The sequence below is a fragment of the Eretmochelys imbricata genome, chromosome 4, assembly GCF_965152235.1.
Source record: "Eretmochelys imbricata isolate rEreImb1 chromosome 4, rEreImb1.hap1, whole genome shotgun sequence".
Taxonomy (NCBI): Eukaryota; Metazoa; Chordata; order Testudines; family Cheloniidae; genus Eretmochelys; species Eretmochelys imbricata.
Window position 1 is genome coordinate 99409251 of NC_135575.1, and position 23182 is coordinate 99432432.

At 42.0% G+C, this 23182-nt stretch overlaps 1 protein-coding gene across 1 annotated transcript in view; it reads right to left on the reverse strand.

Annotated features, from left to right (window-relative positions):
* LIMCH1 (LIM and calponin homology domains 1) overlaps positions 1-23182 on the reverse strand; it is a 117792-nt gene that overhangs the window by 68461 nt on the left and 26149 nt on the right. The window contains exons 6-12 of the mRNA XM_077816170.1: positions 21243-21533; positions 19419-19673; positions 17810-18154; positions 16024-16329; positions 15176-15487; positions 12760-12795; positions 6291-6417 (exon numbers count right to left, since the gene is read on the reverse strand). Of these exons, the coding sequence (XP_077672296.1) occupies positions 6291-6417; positions 12760-12795; positions 15176-15487; positions 16024-16329; positions 17810-18154; positions 19419-19673; positions 21243-21533 (1672 nt within the window). The remainder of the gene's footprint in view (positions 1-6290; positions 6418-12759; positions 12796-15175; positions 15488-16023; positions 16330-17809; positions 18155-19418; positions 19674-21242; positions 21534-23182) is intronic.

Consider the following 23182-nt stretch of genomic DNA (forward strand, 5'->3'; position numbering starts at 1 on the left):
CAGAATTGGTGGGAAGGCGTACGTCAGGTCCCCTGACCAAGACAGGAGAAAGGCATCGGATGGTGAGCCTCTGCCAAGGCCTTGAAGAGAACAAAACTGATGAGACTTTCTATTCTGTCTGATGGCAAATAGGTCCACCCAGGGAGCTCCCCACTTCTGGAAGAGCATTCTGACAACCTCCGAGTGCAGGGACCAGTTGTGGTGCGAGAAGGACGACCTCCTGAGGTGATCCGCCAGCACGTTCCAGATGACGGGGAGGTGCGAGACTTCCAGTTGCATTGCATGCTGGATGCAGAAGTCCCACAGACAGAGGACCTCCTCGTGCAGAGCCGACGATCAAGCGCCCCCCTACCTGTTGACATAGAACATGGAGGCCATGTTGTCCGTCAACACTTGCACCACCCAACCAGATAGTTGGGAAAGGAAGACACTGCAAGCCACACAGATGGCTCTGAGCTCCCTGATGTTTATATGCGATGCAAGCTCCTTTCGAAGCCATAACCCTTGAGTTCACAGCGTACCAAGATGCGCTCCCCAACCGAGATTGGACGCATCTGAAATCAGGGAGACCATGGGTTGTGGGCTCGCAAATAGCACACCTTCCAACACCAGAATCAGGTCAGACCACAATTTCAGAGAGGTAAGTACCCATGGAGGGATCATGATGACCTTGTCTAGGTAATGTCTGGCCAGGGAATAGACTGTTGCCAGCCACACATGGAGAGGAGGCAGCCTGAATCTCGCATGTCGAACAACGTACGTGCATGCTGCTATGTGCCCCAATAGCTTGAGACAGACCCGGGCAATGGTGAGCAGATGGGCAATGACGCTGGCGATCAGATCTGACATTGCCCTGAACCTGGCCTCTGGCAGGAATGCTCTGGCTTGGGTAGATTGCTCCAATAAACTGCTCCAATAAACTCTATCTGTTGGACCGGGATTAATGTTGATTTTTGTTCATTTATTGACAGGCCCAGAGTTTGACAAGTGGCTTGCAACATCTCAACGCTGCGCTGGACCTGAATCGGCCCTTGATGAGTCAGTCATTGAGTTATGGGTAAATCTGGATACCTCGATGTCTGAGGTAGGCTGCCACCACCACCATGCATTTTGTAAACACCCTTGGCACTGTTGCTAAGCCAAAAGGGAACAGTGTGAATTGCTAGTGGGCGGTCTCAACTACGAAACATAGGAAAGGTCTGTGTCCATGAAACATCGATATGTGAAAGTAAGCATCTTTCAGATCGAGGGCAGCGAACCAGTCTCCCGGATCCTGGGAAGGAATGATGGAGGGCAAAGAGACCATGTGGAGACCACACAGAAGTTCAACTTCTTGAGATACTTGTTGAGGCTCCGCAGGTCGAGGATGGGGTGTAGACCCCCCCGACCACCACTACCCTTGGCTTTTGGGATAAAAAAAAATAATGGGAGTAAAACCCTTTCCCCCTCAAGCGCAGAGGGACTTCCTCCACGTCTCCCACCCTCAGAAGGCCCTGCACCTTCTGAGCGAGCAGATGCTTGTGAGAAGGGTCCCTGAAGAGGGACAAGGAGAAGGATGGAGGGGACAGAAATAAACTGGAGGGTATATCCCCCTGCTACTGTGCTGAGGACCCACTGGTCTGATGTTATGGAGGCTCAGGCAGAGAAGAAGGGGGACAAATGGTTGGAAAATAACAGGGGAGCAGGATCCAGGACACAAGCTGGAAGGTCGCCCTCGAGCGCACCCTCAAAATGCCTGTTTGTTACCCTGTTGGTTACGGGTGGAGGTTGAGTAAGCTGAGGGGCTGGCTGATGGCACTGCCAGCGCTTATCCCCCTTGCCCTTCTTGCGGAAGGGTTCTGACCGAGGTTGGCTCCCAAACCTGTGGGACTGTTGCGGCTTAAACTGCTTCCTTGCCAGTCCCAGCATGTACAGCCCCAGGGAGCGCAAGATAGCCCTAGAGTCTTTCAGACCATATAATTTACTGACTGTTTGTACTGAAAACAGTGTCAGACCATTGAATGGGAGGTCCTGGATGGATTGTTGAACCTCCATTGATAGGCACGAGGACTGCAACCAGGACACCCGCCCCATAAAAAATGGCCGAAGCCATGGTCCTGGCCTCAGAGTCTGCCATAACTGAGGCTGCTTGGAGGGCTGCCCCGGCAACAGCTTTGCCCTCATCAAGGATAGCCAGGAATTCCTTCCTGAGCTCCTCTGGCAGCAAGTCCATAAACTTGGCCATCGACTGCCAAATATTAGAATCATAATGGCCAAGCAAGGTCTGATGGTTGGTCACTCTCAGCTGGAGGTTAGACATAGAATAAACTTTTCTACCAAAGAGATCAAGCCTCTTTGCCTCCTTGTTCATGTCAATCCCGGTTGGCCCTGTCTATAGTGCACATTGGCTGCTGACACAACCAGTGAGCTCAGGACTGGGTGGGTATAAAGATATTCATACCCCTTAGTGGAGAAGTAGTATTTTCTTTCTGTCCACTTGGAGATGGGGGGGCAGGGAGGAGGGTGTCTGCCACAGGGCCTTAGTGATTTTCACCACTCCCCCGTGCACCAGCAATGCCACACTGGGAGGGGGCTGCTGCACTTAGCACGTCGAACAGGGAGTCCAAGGGCTCCACCAGTTCCTCGGCTTCCAGCCCCAGATTTGAGGCGACCCTCTTCAAAAGCTCCTGGTGGGCCCTTACATCATCCTGAGGAACTGAGTGAGAGGGCCCTGCTATCGCCTCATTGGGTGAAGATGATGAGGGGACAGGTACAGATGGGTCTGCCAACTCCATTCCTTCTGCTAGGGGAGCCTCGGCCAACGCTGACTGGCCTTGGGGAGCCTGCTCTGACTCCGCATATGAGTCAGGGGGCAGGCAGGAGACTGTCACTGACTGTCTTTCAGATGCCCCCGAGACCAACCTATGCTCTTGCAATGGGTGGGGAAACCCCCAGGTGTTCCACAGTTGCCAAGAGGCTGGCCACTGGCGGCCCAGAGGGGAATGTTGATGCCCCTGGTGGGTGGCGTTGGGCTGCAGGCAGGGTCTCCTCCTCTCTGGCTGAGGAGGGAGAGACTTGTCTGGGGGAACAGGACAGTATCGAGGCTGCCTGTCTACCCCGATCCCATCGGCTCTGGCTGCGGACCTCCATTGAGGACCTGTACGGGGGCGATGGATCTCAGTGCCACGATCCTGGTGACCGACGGCGGCATTCGGCAGATCGGCAATGGTACCCCGGCAATCGATGCCTCATGCTTAGTGAGTGGTGCTGCTCCATAGATTGGGAGTGGAAATTGGAGTGAGAAGACCAAGGTATCAGAGACTGTCAAAATGCCTGCAGTGAACCATACCGGTGATCCAGAGAAAGAGCTCCAGGGACTGACATCTCAACCCTCCGGAACGGTGCCGTGCGCTGGAAGAGTGGCTTGGATGCTCTCGGCACCGGGCCTCTGGGGACTGGTGCCGCGCCTCTGCGGATCTGCACCAGACAGCAGGCAATTGACACCTAGAGCCCGAGGAACGCTGCCTAGAGTCTGGGGACCCACGCCAGGAACTCTGGCAGGTAAGCTGACCTGTGCCTGGGGGATGGTGGTGCTGCTCAGGTGAGTGCTGACGGGGCACATCCGGAAGCGAGGAGCAGTGCCGCACTGATGGAGATGGCTAGAAGGGTTCCAAGGCAGGTATACCCCTCGAATGGGGCACCTCAGCAGCCAGCATGGGCAGCACCAGAAGGGACAGTATATCCTTAGTAGCCTGAAAGGCCTCCAGCGTGGACAGCACTGCCAGGTACCGAGTGCCTCTGCCACTTCTTGGGATGGCAGGCGGGTCTTGAACTGGGCTCGACAGTTCAGCAGGAGTCACAGCGTGGCCACTGTCTGGAGGGGAAGAGCTGCCCCTTGTGGTTTTTGCTCTCCTCCAGCCCTTTCTTTCCTTCCCCTTATGGGATGTAGAACGCCCCCTCCTGCCCTTTCTTTGCTTTTTAGCGGGTACCGGAGATGGGGATCAGCACCAGTTAGAGGTTGGTGCTGGTGGTGCATTTCGCACTGAGGCTGCAGTGTTTCTAGCAAAGTCCACTGGCCGGTGCGAGGGCCGACTCCATACGGAGCACTTGGAGACGAAGGTCCCACTCCTTTTTGGTCTGTGGCTTGAAGCTCTTGCAAATGCAACACTTGTAGCTCACATGGTTTCCCCAAACACTTCAGGCAGCTTTCTATGGGAATCACTGACTGGCATGGGTTTTTTGTAATAAGGTTTGAAGGTAACAAGGTTTACAAGGTTTGAAGCCCAGGGACTGCGACATGCCCCGTTCCTAGGCTGAGTCCATACGGCACTAACTATTTCTAACTTTACGCTAAGGGAACTATTAACTACACAACTTTAAACAACTATATACAACAAATTCACTACTAGACACAGAGACAGGAAAGCTTGCAAAGCAAGGAGACATTTCAGCACTGTAACTGGTGGTAAGAAGGAACTGAGGGAGGGAAGGGGCCAGCAGTGCCCCTTATACCGGCACATACGCACGCCACTCCAGGGGATGCCAGAACCAGTCCCCTACAGATACCACTGAGGGGAAAACGTCCGGCACCGGTGCACGTAGCACACACACCAATAATGGAATGGACATGAGCAAGCACTCGAAGAAAAAAATATTTTAATTGAATTTATCAGTAAACTATCAGAAGGTACTATGAGCATAATTTACTTTATTAAAAAGAATACACACTGTTACTTTTAATTTATCTTAAATCAGCAAGATACTGATGTTACACTCAGGGGAACGCTCATCAAAACAGTTCTTCATATGATCCACATATATTTCAGTCCATAATCCCTTTCGTCAAATGTGGTACTCTCTTGATTTCCTGTTACTAATTATTCCTGTTGAAGCAGTAAAACCTTTACTTATTTATGTACTCCCAGTACTGCCTGTTTAGAAATTAGTTTTTCCATTAGCAAATTTCACAACATAAACTTTTTAACATAAACTTGCCTTCTCTTTTTGCAAATGGATATAATTTGTTTTAAGTTTTCTTATTTTAAAATCAGCAGAGATAGAAAGGAAGCAACTGAAATCTATGAAACTGCAAATCACTAGCAAACTTACTGCATAGGCGTATACTAGCTAGTGGATTCATCAAGAACAATAATGAACCATGAATACAAACAATGTCCTCACCCTGTTCTTACGGTACCAAGGACACTGAATAAGGGAATTTATAGTAGTTCTTAACAAATAATAGAGCTTAGTGTGCAGTATCAAGAGACGGTCCAGGAAATTCATATAGAGTAGCTCAGGGTGCTTTGTATTTCAGCAGTCAGAGTCCCAGAACTTCTCAAACAAAAAAATACAAGTCAGAAGGAATAAATCTTTATTGGGTGTCCCCAGTTGATATGGACTTACACACAGACACCCCGATATCAGTAGGCTATTACCATGCTGCATCTATTGCACTAATCAATTCTTAGTTTTATAAGCAAACTGTTTTTAGTATTTATTAAAACTTCTACTAAAAGCAGCCTCTCAAATGTTTAAAAATAGTGTTTTATATATATAAGGAAGTTACTGGACCAATTGCTTTCAAATGGAAAAAAATCTTAAGAACAGGATATTCAAAATTAATCATTTAGAACCAGTGCTCCTAAAGTGAGTACGTATTAATCCCTTTGGTGCTGATTTACTTATACACTGTTTCAATGCTTTCTTGAATGTCTGAGTTTACAGTGATTTGTGGAAATCAGCACCAATACACGAGAGCACATACAGGGGGTGTTTTGAGAGGGTTTTTTGGGGGGTGGGGTGGGGGGAGTAGCATTCTACTTTTAAGTAAAGCAAACTTGGGAGGTAACTTTGTTGGCTGGGATTGGACTGAAAAATGTTAATCCACCATTATCTTGTCTGAGTGTTATAAGCATAACACTTCATTTACGCAGATTTATTAGGACTCTGCCCATTCTGGGCTCCTTCTGTATTGTTTAGTTTGGCTTTTTTGTTATTTATGGATTTGAGCAAGAATTTTTACTTCAGAAAAACAGATAAGAGCATAAGCAGAATTGTTCCCAGGCACAGCATTTTCCAAAGCTTTCCAGGAAGCAAGAGCAGCTTTTTCAAACAGAACAACTCGACAGAGCCTCATGTCATCCAATGCCAGATGAACTGTAGGCTCTTATGCCTAGTGGCAATCCTAATCCTGAAAACCTCACTCCAGATTGTTTTGTTGAAGAGATTACACAGCGAATCTGGATTTAACAGGTTCATTTTATACCTTACTGGAGTGAATACTCTGCCTTGACAAATGCTGTACTCACGTCTTGCCATCTGTCCTCATCCTCTTTCAGTTGGTTGTGAATATGCTGTAGTTTTTCATGGCGAGCCTTGCTGTGAGGCTGCATCACAGCTTCATCTTCACACCTCATGTCAAACATACTCAGACTCCTAAACAAAGGATGAACAATAAGCAGATCATTAGTTTACATTGATTAAATGGTTTAAACCTAGCCCACATGAAGGTGCTAGAACAAAATCAAATACATCTCTCTTTGGAAGCTTCCAAAAATCAGAGTATATCAAAAGGACTTATTGGTATCCACATTAGGTCCATGTACAACTGCAGGCACATTAGCACCACCTTTCTCAAGTATCCCTTGTTTTTAATATCAGACAGCAACATTTTCTTTCCATTATCACTTGTCCCCCGTTAATAGGGTTAAAAATTTAAGAATGTCTTAAAAATACTCTAATCAGAGCCACTTTAAAATGCCGAACTTTCTGAAGCTCTCTTCCTGAATCACTTTTGAGAAGACACCTCAGATTTCTCTCTCTGTAGCAGAGATTGGATTTTATTTTATAACAAAACAAGAGAGGTTTGAGAGGTACAGTATTATAGGCCGCATTGCAGGTTAAATGCCAATGGTAAGTAAACTGTGAGAATCTGCCCTGGGAAGTGCATGAAGTATGAATGGTCACGTTATAGTTTATTTTTCATGAAGAATCACAATATTATCAGCAATGAACTATTAATACATCTGTTCTAATAAAGGAAAGGCACAAAACCTGTACAACAACTGCCATGATCTAGTCCACAACTATTTCTTTATATTTCTGTTCTTATCTTTGGAGAGTTAAAAGGTCATAGTTACATATTACAGTACATCACATATTACAGTATATTAATTTTGTTTAAAGATATTCACATGAAGATACTAAGTATATTATTTTTTGAAGTGCCTGGTACTTGCAAAACATTACCTCATTTGTGCCATTAAAACAATAAGCCATGCAGTTCCATGAGGTAATTCCACAGCATTATTCAAAAACCCCTCTATAGCTAGAATGAGCCAATCAGCAGCAGAAGCACAATGAAGATAAAATGGTTAAAACTGCAAGCAACAGTGCACATACTTATTTATGTATACAGTTTAACAGTCTACAAATTCAGTAATGAAGACTGTTATGTATGTGTAGGTTTAGCTCAAATCTATATCCAAAGAACCAAGATGCAAATTAACCTTTTTCCAAGGAAAAATAAGCAAACGTTTTTATTGTCTTCCATTAATGCACAGAGAGGGCACACCCATAATTCCTATCCACACTAATGGAAGTTACCCATAGACACAGAACACACTCTATAACCCTTAGTTATGTACACTGAGCATAAGTTATTATTAAGCTTACTAACAATTTTGAAAAAAGCACAGAGAGCTGAGCAGAAACCCTAGTGATTCCCCACTGATTGTAACTTCAGGGTTGTGTTACTCCAGAATGGGGCACAGTTAAATACTAAAGTCTAAAAGGCTATATGGTTTGTGTGTTTGTTCGTTTTATTTAATGAACTAAAGAAATGCCATGCACTAAGGGACATTTCAAAAAATTAATTTGGAGTGTGGAGGATTTTTAAAATTTTAACATGGAAATACTGTCACCTCTGATGATTTACTGCAATTTAAGAAGTTTGTGAACTCTTAGGAATAAGGCCTTAGATAACAGAAATTAGCAATCTGTGGCTAATGGTTCAAAGGAGTTTCATAAGCCTCCCAAGTCCTGCAGACACAAAGAATAATTCTCATTCAGAGGAGTAAAAAGAATCCCCCAAATGCCTGATTAGTCATTTCAATTGCCCGCTTGCCAACAGCATCTAATTCTGCCAGCTTCTCTGTCACACAGCGCTTGGGAATTAAGTTCTGTAACATATGGCAATTGGGCAAATACTTTCACACAGGGAGACACAATGGAGAAGCTAGCTTTCCCTCGCAGCATTAGTCAGGTTCTCAGAGGGAGAAGTATGGAGGAGCTGCATCTCAAGGTACTGTGCTCTGTCTGCTCTAACTGACAGCATCACATACAATATCTTTAAGGAAAGCTATTTATCCCCCTTGATGTAGTGGAACAGGTCCCGGATTGGCATGGTCTTCTCTGCCTGAGAAGAATGATCTTGAAAGCAAGGAAAAGAAACCTGGACTACGAACTACTGTTCAAAGATAAAACTTTTTTCTCTCTTCAACTAAAAATGGCCGTTAGGGAAGAAGTTCTCCACAGTATTCTTCTCCTCATTTATAATTTAAAAAATAATCAAACATCCCATTCAAGCAGATGGGTGGCATCTTCCATTCAACCCTCTATTAGATGGAGCTAGCTTAACTCCTGACTGCCATGCAACTGTGTGCTGGAAAGAGAATAGGGGGAAAAGAAGGTGCAAAGAAGAGGGAGCACTGGATCATACAAAGTCAAGTACATACTGTCATAAGTTCTCCACCTCTAAGGAAGTTCTGTAGATAGTCACCCAAGTTCTTTCTGGAAGTTTGGGATTCAGTGATAGCAGACTGACCTCTCTATTGAATCTGGTGTTCTCCCACAGACCTGGACATATCACTGCCAAGAGCTTGCCTAGACTACAGATATTTTCTGGTGGGCTGTGTCCTAGCATTGACGTCACTTATTTTCAAGCCTGTTATTCTCCTAATTTAGAGTTGTTCTTGAGAATGGTACCAATTTTTTTTCATCTGCTTCAAAGAAGCCCAGATACCACAAACACAAATAAAAGACTGACCCAGCTATTTCAGGATCATCATAAATCTCTAGTAAGACAAACCCCAACAACTTCATAGTACACCATTTAAATGAGAATATGGTGAATAACTACATTTTATGAGAAAGAAAATGATTATCTGTTAGAAATGTGTAGACAGGATACTCATCATGTGGCTGCATTATAGTTTTATAGAAATGTCAAGACACTTTTTTTTTTTTTTTTTAAATAAAGTGAGCTGCCTGCCAGAGTGTCAAATTGAAGTAAACAAGCACATCTCACCTCACATGGGTCTGTCAGGTTCATGGTGAAGCATAAACCTAAAATCAACACTAAACTGTCATGCTACCAGGACGTGTCAGTCTTCTTTTCGGGGGAGATGGGGTTGGTCAGCAGTATTGATGCAAACAGGACGGAGGGGGAAGGGAGGGAAGAGACGTGTCGCAGGTCTGGTCTATACTGGAATTTACAATGGTACAGCTACCTATCTCAGGGCGTGAAAAATCCACACCCCTGAAAGGACATAGCTATCCCGACCTAACCACCAGTGTAGACAGTGCTAGTTCGATGGAATAATTCTTTCTTCAACTAGCTTCTGCCTCTTGGGGAGGTGGATTACCCATACCAATGGGAGAACCCCTCCTGTCAGTGTAGGTCGTGTCTACACTGAAGCATTACAGTGGTGCAGCTGTGTTGCTGTAGCATTTTAAGTGTAGACATACCCTTACCAACTTCCACCCTACAGCTAAAATCTGACAGCTCTTATGCCTGGGCCCTTAAAATGAAATGGCTCTTCACCTTCCCCTAAAACACGATGTACTGCCATTACTGCTCTTCACCACTTAATACAGGACCAAACCCTTCTCTGTGTCCCCCTCCATCTGTTCAGTTGGTGTCAGTCAACTCTTGGATTGCTGTAGCCAGCAAAGCCTGCAGGGGGAGGAAGAAGCACAGATATTCACACTTCCTCCTCCTGCCCTGAAACAGGCCCCTCTTCTCCACTGTGGATGAGGTTATGGGCAGCATAAGTCTGGTGAGCGGGAGAGAGAAGGAAGGGCACCTGGGGAAGAGAATCTCAGTGTGTGGCAAGAATCTGGGGAGGAGAAGTGAAAGAAAATGAGAGCAGGCTTGTCTTTTTCTGCCAATAGAGGCTTGTCTTTTTCTGTCTTTTTTTCTGCTTTTTCAGAGCAACTCCTCCAGTAGAACAGAGAAACTCTAGGAATATCCCCATACTGAATTTTCCCCAAACCATTCCAGTGGGGATGATGCTGACCTCTGTCCCCAAAGAAGGAGCTTTCCAGCCCAGAAACCAGCAAGTCTACAAAAGGCTGGGGCATCCAAAGATGGCCCTGCTCCTCCACAGCAGTTCTAGTATCCCTGGCTCCTTGGCAGTTCCTAATGGAGCTGTACTACTAGGGCCTCTACTAGCAAATTGTGGCTTCTCAAGAAACACAACACAGGGTCTTCACAGAGAGTATGTCTACACTGCAATTAGACACCACGGCTGGCCTGTGCCATCTGACTGGGGATCAGGCTGAAGAGCTGGTTCATTCCAGCATAGACTTCCGGGCTTGGGCTAGAGTCCAGGCTCTAGGACCCTGCAAGGTTACAGGGTCCCAGAGCTTGGGAGTCAGCCTGAGCCCGTAAGTCTTCTCTGCAATTAAACAGCCCCGCAGCCCAAGCCTGAGTCAGCTGGCACAGGTCAGCTGTGGGGTTTTAATTGCAATGTAGACATACCCAGAGAGGATATCAACAACCTGGAGCTGTACTGTCCTTCCTACTACCTGGGTGGGGCAGTTAGGGAGATCAAGATAAACGTCTCCTTCTTTCCACCAAATCACATTGTCCTGAGGACAAGGACAGGGAATATTCAGTCTTGCGCCAATGACAAGATTAAGGTCTGATACCTATCAACCCATCAAATCTAGAAAAAGGAGTTTTTATGCCACTGGAAGGAGAGTTTCCAGCTTCCCACTTAGACACACAGCATTTGCTTCTCTGGCAGGTCTCAGGGTACTGGGACTTAAGAGCTGTGGCATATTTATGTACAGAAAAGCACATTTTAAAAAGTGTTTCAGATGTATTTTGTTTTTTTTCTCCCTCTGAGCCCTGCACTGTTGGATTCCAGCTGGCCAAGACATTTAGCTTTCAGGTGGAAGGATGCAATCAAATTTTCAAAAAATCTCTTAAAACACTGGTAAAATAGTAATCCTGTAAAATGTAGCATATCCGGAATGGATGATAGTGAAGTGTAAAGGATTTTTATCTGCATGAGTTTGGAATAGGGTGGCCAGATGTCCCGATTTTATAGAGAGAGTCCGATACTTAGGGCTTTTTTTTTTTTTTTTTTTTTCTAAATATGGGCTCTTATTACCTCCCACCCCCATCCCGATTTTTCACACTTGCTATCTGGGCACCCTAGTTTGGAATGAACAGCATAAGTCATTTATAACATTGCTATTCTCAAGTAATATGACCATCTCAAACCCATGCCAATAAAACCTTCATAGAACACCTTTATGTAGTTTCCCTCCCATATATGTTTACACATATGCATATATGCACATATGTGGGTGTTTACAGACAAATACATTATGGAGTGGCAGAAAACTCTACTTAGCTAAGTACAACCATTTTCCATTGTAAAGACCCTTTTAGCAACTCCAATAACTGATTTTAAAAACTGATGTGGCTTAAAAGTTGCCATATTTATTCTGAGATGAAGAGAGACATTTTCTGCAAAGTGAGAAGGAGATTCACAGTATTTCTGAGTTACAGATAATTTTTAAAAATTCTTAAACTGAAATGCTGATATTTGTCTTAACACATTTGTCTTTTTCTAGCATAACAATAGCATGATACATGTAATTTGCTTTTTTAAAAAAAAAAAGGAAAAAGCTATGTAGTGTTGATATTTAATCAACAGCATTTAATTTGAGTCAGAAATCAGGTGGTTGCGTGAATTTCTTTGACATGACAAGAATGTAGTTTAGTTATTAGGTGGACAGCGTAAGATGTCCCTAACAAATTTGCTTTTAAATGTTCTGAGTTTCATAAGTGAGGTGATAAGTAACTACACTTTTCACCTAATAAATTTATTTTTAAATGAAGTTTTTTTGTTTGAGATTAAAATGTGCTTGAGTTTTCTTCTAAGCACCAAATCCTACATCACAGCTCTATGCTTAAATTAAGAAAAATCTCAAAGTGAGGGACTAGGAAATCCAATTAAATTGTATAGGTTATAATAGGCCTAACCTGGAAAGGATTTAAGAATTGGTTTTAGGAAGGCATGAGTAATTAGCAATTTAAGGTTTAGTTTCCTAATTAATATTTGGGTATTACCAAAGGACCTCATCTACACTATTTTGACTTTGTTCTTCAACCAATCAGGATACATAGTCACTCCTCAATTTACCACTCCAGAATCAAAACTTCCCAAGATGTTTCCCAGATCTAATTCTAACTTCCTTTATTAGTAATGGATTAGAGGTGATGCAAACCCACAAGTAAAAGAGAAGAAAAAATCACACCAAGTTTTTTAAAGCAGCAGCTGCATATTAGCGTCATGCTGTTATTTTAGTTCTTTTCTGCAATATGAACACATATTGCATTCCACCTTCAAGTGCTTTTCTGAAACATTTATGTGTCAGAACACAGCAAAATGCGTCAACTGCATTTTAAATTAGTAGTAAGTATGGAAAGCATGCAGTTTAAGTTGTTTAAAGCAACCCTCTGAGCATAAGACAACTTACTCTGCGTCATCAGACACAGCAGTTCTGGGGCCGAATCTACAAGACCAAATATAAAATTAGATGATTGGTAAAAACAGTATCAATTGCAATTAAAGCAACACAGCTGGGCAATTTTCATGTGAACCCCAAACTTCTTCATCAATCAAGTGGGCTGAAAAAGAAACATGCCCCTCATGAGGTTATACAAACAACAAATGAGACTTACCCAATCATATGAAGGAAACTATGTAGAAACAAAACCATTTTTTCCAAAATATAAAACTGGTGAAATAAATTGTGAAATTGTTTGTAGAAAGTAGCTCCTGATGGAGACTATGGTATTAGATTAACTGTTGTATTAGCCAGAGATACATGCAATTAATCTTGATATAACTCTATTGAAACATTCCAGAATACAGTGTTCAGAATCATCAATACTGAAAACAGGTAAAACAAGTATCATGCACAGTGAGTGAGCCACAATATTCCACGTTTTTTCACAAGAGAAAAAAAGTCATCCTTTGAATTCAAACACACCATATGCCAGTGTTATTCACAAAAGTGCATAGTTTGCTATTAGACTCATGCATATGACATGTGTATTTCTTTTGAATATGGAAGAATATCCAGAACACTAATCAGCACCATTACCAGCTTCAATTTCTATTCAAGAAAAAGCAAACTATACAAATCTAAAGTTGCCACACATTTCAGTATCTTGCTTTTTCTGGAAACTCCAGACAGAACTTCTTCCAAATCTTTTTCACAAGCCTTTTTTGCATTTTATACTTTCAATAATCAAACATTTTCTTCCATTGACTATAGAAAAGAAATCAACGCTCCACTTGCAACTATTTTATTTGTTTCAAAAGAGTACAGTACTGACACACAGTGTTTGCAAGCCACCCTAAAATAAGCCAGGCAAGTGCAAAACCTAAATTCTGTAGTGTGCACACACTCTTAACAGGACACAGAGGGCTGCACAACACAAACTGTGATTCACTCTGTAAGAAGCTCACGTTTGCAGTTGTTCGTCTCTGGATGACACCACTTTTTTGTTTCTCTCAGGAACTTTCTGAAGCTGTGAAGTTTGATCTGGGTGAATTTGATCAAGACTATGACTACTCATGTGAATAGTGGAAGCCACATCTTGTCCTGTATCAGGGAGATGTTGTCTTTCTTGCTCTTTTTCTTCTCTGTGTTGAGGCTGCATTGCCAGTCTCTGAGGACTGTTAGCACAGATTCGTGGACATTTTTCATGGTTGATTGAGCCAGTGGTGGTGCTAAGAAAGCAATTTAAAATTTTAGTTTGTAATTATGAGAAATGGTTTATTATATACACGTATCTGACATACAGTCAGATGAACCAGTAAGTAACAAATGGATAGAATTTCACAAGCTAAATGTATTAGGGGCACGCACAGTGGAATTTTGATAGTGAGGTAAGAGCTTGTATTTCTGCTCCCCCAACCTAGAAGGAATGTCAGCCCTCTTTGTTTCATCCAAAGATGTAAACCAGAAGTACCACAGTTTACTTTAACTAAGCTACACCAGCACTAGGTTTTTTCAACCTCAAATTACTCTGTCTCCACTCAGGGGACAAGCCTTTCCCATCGTAGCTAGATACAGGACTACGGAAATGGGCTCTTAGGATAGAATCTGGACAATGATGCAGCCATCATTTTTTTTTTTTTACTCGTATCTTTTCCTTTTCAACCACAAACTTTGCATTTCAACCACCATCCAGAAGCTGAACAGCAAGATCCCTTCAAAGCTCAGTTTGCAGCTAAGCTTGATTGTCAGCAGGTATAACTATTGTCACCCACACGGCTAACCCTCCACTCCTCCTATGCAGCCCTATCCATCGGGAGCAATGTGCTTACAGGCACCACAGCCTGATTAGAAGGGATCTAGTCCCAGAGTCAACATTTTCTGCTTGGTAGTTGATACCAAGCCAGCCCTGCGCAGCTACCTAATTTATTGAATATAATCTATCCTCCTCAAATCAGTATGGACTTTCCTGGTTCTCTTGATGGAAAACATGTGTTTAATTATATCTAGATAAATTATAATTAATTATTATTAGTGTATTCCTAGGCTATAGTAATTACCAGCCTGGATCAGATCAGTGATCCATCTAGTCCAGTATCCTGTCTCCAACAGTAGTCAGTTCCAGGTGTTTTATAGGAAGATGCAAGAATCCTGGAAGAACCAATCTACCCGGGGCGGGGCAGTTTCTGCTTAAACTCCTCAGTTAGGGGTTGGTTATGTCCTGAAATATGAGGGTTTCTATAAATAACCATATCTAGTGTAACTGTGGATATATTTTGGAAACAGAAGGTTATAACATAACTATTATGTTTCAGTGAAACATGAGACTCGCCTCTAAGAAGCAATTATAGTGAGGAAAGAAACTATTGGAACAAAATAACTTTACCTCTTCACTTTCTTTTCAGGCTTTACAAGTTCCTTAGTTCTCTCCTGGCTACTCTGCTGCTTTGAAAAAGGAACTGGAAGGAACTGTTTAACACTTGGTCCAGGCTGCTTTAGAAAAGCTCCAGTTCTTCTTGCCATCATGTCATCTCTTCTTGGATCTGGAATTCTCACTTGGTGTTTTGTCCCACCCCTACTTTGGTCATGATCTTTCAGTTTCTCATGGCTCTCATCCCTTGTCACATTGCAGCCCACGGAGGCAGGTGAAACTGTTCCATGATGTTGTTCCATTGTGCAGTTCAAGGGCAAACTGCTGCTGAGGCAATTTTGGGTACCATTACTCAGAAGACCATTGAAAAAGATGGAAAACTAACATTTTTAGTAGCAGCAGCACAGGAACAGTGAACAAGAGGCAACTATGGTGAACAGCAGGACATATGCTATTCTTTTAAGGAAACGAGGAATTCGATTTTTTTATGCAGCCCATATTTACAGGTAAGCAATTACTCATTTAGAAGCCTGAATAAAATCTGGATGAAGAACTATGGGTTGTCCAAAACCCCCCTCCAAAAAGATGAATAACCAGGTTCATGCTAAACTGCAATTAACAATCCAAGTCATTACGTGTAATGAAGAAAACAAGCTGTTTCATGTTCACAGGATGCATTCTTGTAAGTGATTTCATGAGATGAATACATGCCACAATTGGATACGAAATGAGTAAAATGCATCCTAGCTTCTCTCTCTCTCTCTTTTTTTTTAAAAGGAGTAGGACAACATTACAGACTGACCCAGTTAGCGTTACACGCAAAGCAAGCAGAAAGCTCTGGTTTTTGGCTTCCATTCTCTGACCTTTCTGCTTTCTGTGGAGTCTTCAAGTCTCTCTTATGAATTACTTCTTTCTGTTGCTGCAGCGGATGATGGGCAACTGACATGGGAGAATATGGCATACAAACCGGGCTAGTCTGCCTCTGAAAGGTTCCCATCCTTCTAGTCATCATATCATCTCTCCGACTGTTTGGTGAACTCCCATCAAGCTCTTCCTCCCTGCTTTCATGCCATTCACTCACTCTGCGTGGAGTTTGGTTCTGAGAGACAATACAGGCAGCCAACTGGATTCCTTGGCAATATTCATCTGTACCTGACCCTGCTACTTCACTAGTAATACAAGATTATTGCGAGCAAGGGGGAAAAGAGGAGACGGATAATGAAAAATTAGTCCACGGTGAAGTGAAACATATAAAAGTGGTAAGAAGAGAGATCCATTTAATTTTTATATCTAATTTTACTAACATTTTAGAATAAATGAACTTAGTTGACTGAACAATTTGCTAGTGGTGTCAACTAGCAGTTTCTTGCTATGATGACATGCTGAATGATTAGGGAAACTGAAGCCAATTAAATGTAAATTCTGGTCAAAGTGTGTAACTTCGTAGCACTGTAAGTCTTTCCTAGTTAAATGGCAGAAACACAGTCACATAACCGGTACAGCTCACTTGTAACAGGCATACTTCAGAAGATTTCAGAGGTCTTCAAGGGAAAAATAAAAATAGTCTTCAAGGGGAAACAAAAATGAGTATTGCCAGAACCTGGAGTGAAAGCTGCACTACAACTTCAAATACATAAGCAGCCTACGAAACAAAGCCCTTGGAATGCAAAAGAGAAGCAGGCATAGCTAATAAGATTCCTAATGAAACTAGTGATTTGATACCAATCAGAAATTCAAGTGTGACTCTCGGAATAAGTTTGCACAACATTGCTCTGCATGACTCTCTCTCTCTCTCTCTCTCTCTCTTTTAGATTCTGTGAAGGCATCAGATAATTTATTACAGCTCCAAAAATGCTGAACCAGCCTGTGTGCATAAGGAGCTCCTAACTACATCCTGCCATCCTTCCCCATGCAAATCAGCATCCTGCAAGAAGCAGCTTCATTTTGGATTCAGTAATCTGTTTCCTAGACAACGACATTAAATACTGTGACAGGGTCAGGCCAGATGGCTATAGGAGAGTAATAGAAGACAGCTATATTAGCCCCAGGCTAAGTAGGTCCCTTTTCCCTGGGTAAGGTAACAGGGAAGGTTCCAGAACAATCAGGAACCTTCTGGAGACAATTAAAACAGGCTGATTAGAACACCTGCAGCCAATCAAGAAGCTGCTAGAATTAATTAAGGCAGGCTAATCAGGCACCTGGGTTTTAAAAAAGGAGCTCACTTCAGTTTGTGGTGTGCGTGTGAAGAGCTGGGAGCAAGAGGCACTAAGAGCTGAGAGTGAGAACGTGGACTGTTGGAGGACTGAGGTGTACAAGCATTATCAGACACCAGGAGGAAGGTCCTATGGTGAGGATAAAGAAGGTGTTGGCAGGAGGCCATGGGGAAGTAGCCCAGGAAGTTGTAGCTGTTGCACAGCTGTTGCAGGAGTCACTCTAGACAGCTGCATTCCACTGGGCCCTGGGCTGGAACCCGGAGTAGAGGGCGGGCCTGGGTTCCCCCCAAATCCTCCCAACTCCTGATCAGACACAGGACTCGTCGACCTGAACTGTGAATTCAGAAAAACGGCCAAGCTGAGGGCTGCCGTGAAGCTCCAAGGTGAGCAAATCCGCAAGACCCACCAAGGTAGCGCAGGAACTTTGTCACAATACCTGGAATCATTTTGTGGCCTGGAGACTTCATTATTATGTCCAATGGTAGTGAGGCTGCAGGCAGTGGCAGATGCAAAGGTTTCATGGAAAGTCTGTGTCTCAGCACTTTCCCTCCCAGTCTCCTCTGAGATTTCACTGTTGGATGTGGCCCTGGCAATACTAAGCTTCTCCCATTTCTGTTGGTCAATCTCAGTCACTGGCCCAAAGTGCACAAACCTCTGCTTGGGGCTAGAAGCCTTTTTGTATGCTCTGGCTTTGCGGCTAGCAAAATCATCACGAACAGCTGCTTCCATTGCAATTTCAGCAGATGGTTCAAGATCCTGGGAGCGTTTGAGGTTTTCTTCACTAGTCAGGACCAGAAACAAAAGGAATCAAAGGAAGTTACAAGACAAAAGAAAAACCAAGAACAAAAATCACAAACAGCCTAGCAAACATCTTAGTGTACACTGAGGGTCTTAGATCCAAAGCCAGAGCATACAGAAGGAGGTGAACTGTCCATACGGGCTGGAAGCCAAGAGATAGCATAATTCCTCAAGAGAAACTGTGGGAAGCTTGCTCTCTGGTAGCCCCTCCTACTTTTTAGGAGTGTAGTATAGGACACAAATACACCCTAGGCACAAGATGTGGATCTACAGCCACACCCAAATCTAATCAGACATGTCCCCATGTGCTGTTGGCCAGTGCTAGCAGACCCCTGTTATTCTCAGGGAATACAGATGGCCATTTAATAGCTGCTTCCTGCAGTGAAGCATTAGGTGTTCCCTATGCCTTCTCCTTAATACAACGCCACAAAAAAAACCCCATAAGTTGGCCCTGAAATATTGTGGTGTGAACAGTGAAGCCAAGGATGAAAATGGAATATGAACTCCTTCAAATTTAAGTGGGGGTTTGAAACAAAACCCAGAATCCTTGCCTAACCTTAACCATTCAGGTTATAAGTTGAGTCTAAATTGCAGAAGGAGGATATTTTGGATGTGGCCAAAATGTGAACTGAGTTTGCAGGACGTTGGCATCATCACACTCAAAGTTCAACCCTATCACAAATCTAGATGAGTGTTGCATCTCTAGTTTGAGCATGTCTGCAGTAGTTTACAACTTTCCACTCATAAGTAGTTCTATATACCACTACTGCTTCTAGGAGATCAAAGGACAGTTAGTGTGGTGGCTGATATTACGACTGAAATCACCCAATAACCAAGCCAATGAAAAGAATGCCTGTATAGATGACTAAATTTGGCTAGAAAATGGAATGCCTACCACTAGGTAGGTGAGGGGTTGCTATACTTTGCTGGAGGAGTTCCAAATCACTTGCTTCAGAGTACCAGCTGTGTTAGTCTGTATCCGTAAAAAGAAAAGGAGTACTTGTGACCTTAGTCTCTAAGGTGCCACAAGTACTCCTTTTCTTTTTACAAATCACTTGCATGCATTAGTAAGGTGCTTGGACTTATTTTGCATATTTGTTAAGCTCTGATTTTGTATTTAAAGAACCATTTTCAACACCGCACTATTCAAGTAAAAAAAAAAGCCACTTGAGACATTCAAGTAATATTAACTCATATTTCCCACACTGCCATTCCAGCTTCATCCATGACCCTGTAAAACTACATACCTGAGCTCCTCAGACACTTTCAGTCTGTCCCACGTCTCCAAATCTGCTTGTGTTATAGAAGCTTTCACAAACACTGGAGACTCTTGTTGCTGGGTAAGGTTACTTTGAATCTTTCGTTTAGCTAGGTCATCTCTTTGAATATCAGGCACTTTCACCTGCTCTTCCTTCTCCGACTCGGGATCCTGAGACTGCAGGAATGGGTTTTCTTTATGTGTAACAATTTGCCTCGCTGATGCCATATGTACCTGGTTTGCTCTAATTTAATGCACATTACAAAGCAGCAAAAAAAAGCCATTTTGGGGAGTTAGACAATGATAAGTGGAATGTCAATAATGGCAGTTCAGAGTATAAGAACAAATTGAAACGATGAATAAAATAGAAAGGTTGGGGTTTCTTTGAGCAAGCATGCAATCAGTTGAAACTGGGACTGTTTCATGTAGACTACCCTGTGAATTCTAATGAGACACTTTCATTGGATGATTATAGTTTTGAGTTTAACCCAAACAAGTACATCTGGAATCACTGCAACAGTGTTTAGTTCAGTAATGAGGTTCATTCTGATAGGTTATGATGTCCAACTCTCATACTATTAAAGTTATTGTAATTATTGCAAGTTTCATTCCTGAATGTACCAGGGCTGGATAATTATTATTTTTAAACCATTATAGAGTAAGGTCTATGACCTTTGCAAGATTCCATATTCTAGAATTCTAATGTGGTATATTCTCCAGATGCCCTTCCAAGACATTACTCACATGTCAGAATGCTTACTATGAATGTCAATGTGCCAGATTGTTACTGACTGGAAGGAACATTTTATAAAACTGAAAACAACATGAACTTATTTAAAAAAAAGCTCGGAATGTCTCAGTTGTAGGTAGACAGATGCTAACGATAGGCTTGCTTAATGTTACCTGTATTAGTTCAAATTTAGGATTAAATATAAATCTGGAGATCTAGTGTGAAAACCCACAAATGACAAAATAGACTAATATAAAATAAATATTTGTATTTCGTTCCATTTTTTCATTAGTGGGTTTTTACACTAGACCTCCAGATCTATATTTCTTTTATATACACCCCCCATGCTATCTAAAAATGCCTCATGTAATATCAACAAACAAAAGCAGATATGCTTATGTTCTACAGAAGATGGTTGCTTAACAGAAGTGTCTATAGCATAGTTAACTTTTCTGACACCGAGTATAGCACTGGATTGGAGAGTTATTAACTTGGAACCAATCTGTCTATTTCCAAAATAATGTTAAACAAATTCTGCCACTAATTACATGGTCCCATATCCCATTTAGTTCACAGAGTGCTGTACATGTATAACCTAGCAGAGGATTTGGCCCTTTCTTTACACAGATTCAAAGAATAGTGTTAAATTTAAAACCATATATAATAAAACAAACATTTCCTTATTTATATCACAAATTTTCATTAGTTTATTGAATTTACTCTCTTTAGATTTTACATTCAAAAATTTACTTTTCACTATTTATATTCATTGCCGGACTTCTCTCGCTTTGGACACTGAAAATATGCAGTGTGCTTTCCTTTTTTTAACTGTAAGTTTCTAATCAGTTTCACTGTCCAGTTCTCAGGTTCTAGTGCAATTCTACAATGTCTCAACTGAAAACATTAGAGTTTTTTTTATAAAAAGAAATTTTCCATTACAATTTTTAAAAATAATGGAGAATTTGTATGGATATTTATTTATCCATTATTGAACTTTTGGGCCAGATTTGTCTTAGCTACCAAATAACAGTAGTTCACATAGAATTAAATATTACAATAGACAGAGAAAGATAGTATGCACACCTGGCATATTCCTGTTTTTCCTTCTGTGATGGCTTTTTAACACCTTCCAGTTTACCTTTATCTTTATTTGTACAGGGCCCAACTAAAAACTGGTTAAATGACACTGTAAGTTTGGGCTGATTCAGTCTTGCTCTCCGGGCTGCAAAGTCATCCTTTTCTAGATCAGGAACTCTGCACACGGCTTCATCTTCTGATCCAGAATCCTTCCCTTGATAATGCATCATAGAGGGTTTCTCCTTGTGAAGGATGACGTCTGGGGTGGGTTCACTATCTTCACATATTTGCTTTTGACTGACACAGAGCAAAATTAAATGGAGTTCCAGATTTGTTAAGAGGAAAAATGCCAACATTCATTTCCAGGCCATAAAATAAGTGCTGTTAGTCAGATGTGCTCAAAGCAGCTGTTAGTTTAGATGAGGCCTTCATTTATTTGTTTAGGGCACAATCCTGCAGACCCTCCGCGAGGAAAGCTCTCATAGAAGTCAACTGTAGTTCCAAACATGAACAGTTAGAAGGATCAGGCCTTTACGCTATTATTTTAGCCATGGATGGAAACAGACTCCAATTTATACATTCAGTGGTGACATTATTCTTAGACACTTTTATACTAAAGCTATTTTCATTTACCTAAACTACCAAGCTCGTTTCTGATCATTACTGTGGAATCCTCAGATACCTAGAATTCACCACCTAAACAAGACTGCCCATTTTTCTGTACCCTGGGCAATCATTAAGACTGGTCCTTTCCCCTTCCCCCCACTCCACCCACCACACTTTGATTTTTCCCCTTTTTCAAAAGAAATTATCTGCTTCTTGCTTTACAAGCAAGCAGAAATGAGCCCCTCTCTCTCTAGACTCGGTGGATTTTGAAGGATAATATCAATGTTTATGTTTAAGCATTTTTTCAATTTTTATCAATTTTAATCTTCACAGTTGTGGGAAATTATGGGGGTGTCAGATAATGGAGAGTGTCAGGCAATAACTTCTTAATTACAGTAGATACAGATTCAAAAAGTTAACATTTTATAACCATTAAAACACAAACTGCCAACCTCACATGTCAAAATATACAAAATCCTTAAATCATTTGAATCAAACTCGAACAAGTTCTCAAGCAATTTTGTTACTTTGCCTCTCTAAACTTTGATGATCATCAATGGAAATATTTTCGTCTGTTTTTGTGTGTACAGTGAAATAGATACTTACCAATAAAAATCTAACCCTTCCAAGCATGTCTTATGAGACACAATGTTGTGTTTTAGTGCTCCATTAATACCTGCATCCTGGAGACGGTGCCTTCAGTCACCTAAGACCAATACCGATGTACTAATAATGTGGCAATATGGCTCTTGATTTTGGACACCAGAAAAATGTTATTTCTAAATTATGCAATATGCTCATACAATTTGAGTCACTTTTTACAAGAGAAGATAATGAAGAATAATTTACATACTTCTATCCCCACTGGAAAAAAATATCAAAAGCTTATTTTTCTAGAAATCACTAGAAAACTAGACATGAAGACTTGAGTGTTGCAAGATAGGTCAATATAGTAATATTACTAGGTTCAAATATCATGTCTCTTATTTTTCATACTGCACACCTTCTAAGTCAGAAAATATCGTAAAGTGAAGACACTAAAATAATGGCAACAGCTCAAGAGTCCACACATTCCCCCCCCCCCCATTTTACAATAGTTAAAATTGTTTATTGTAATTTTTTTAAATTTAAGTTTTCTGAGCATTGCAAACCCATCTTTATCTCCGACTATCTATAGCCCCAGCTGCCCTTTCAGCAAAATGTTAACAGTCCCAATTTAGATTTTAAAACAAAGATGTAATAGAAGGTTTGTGTCCATCAGGCCACAGAATAGCACTGAAAAGTCAGCCAGGCATAGGACCATGAATGCAGGGAAGCAGTTAAAAACTGCCTTTCTTTTC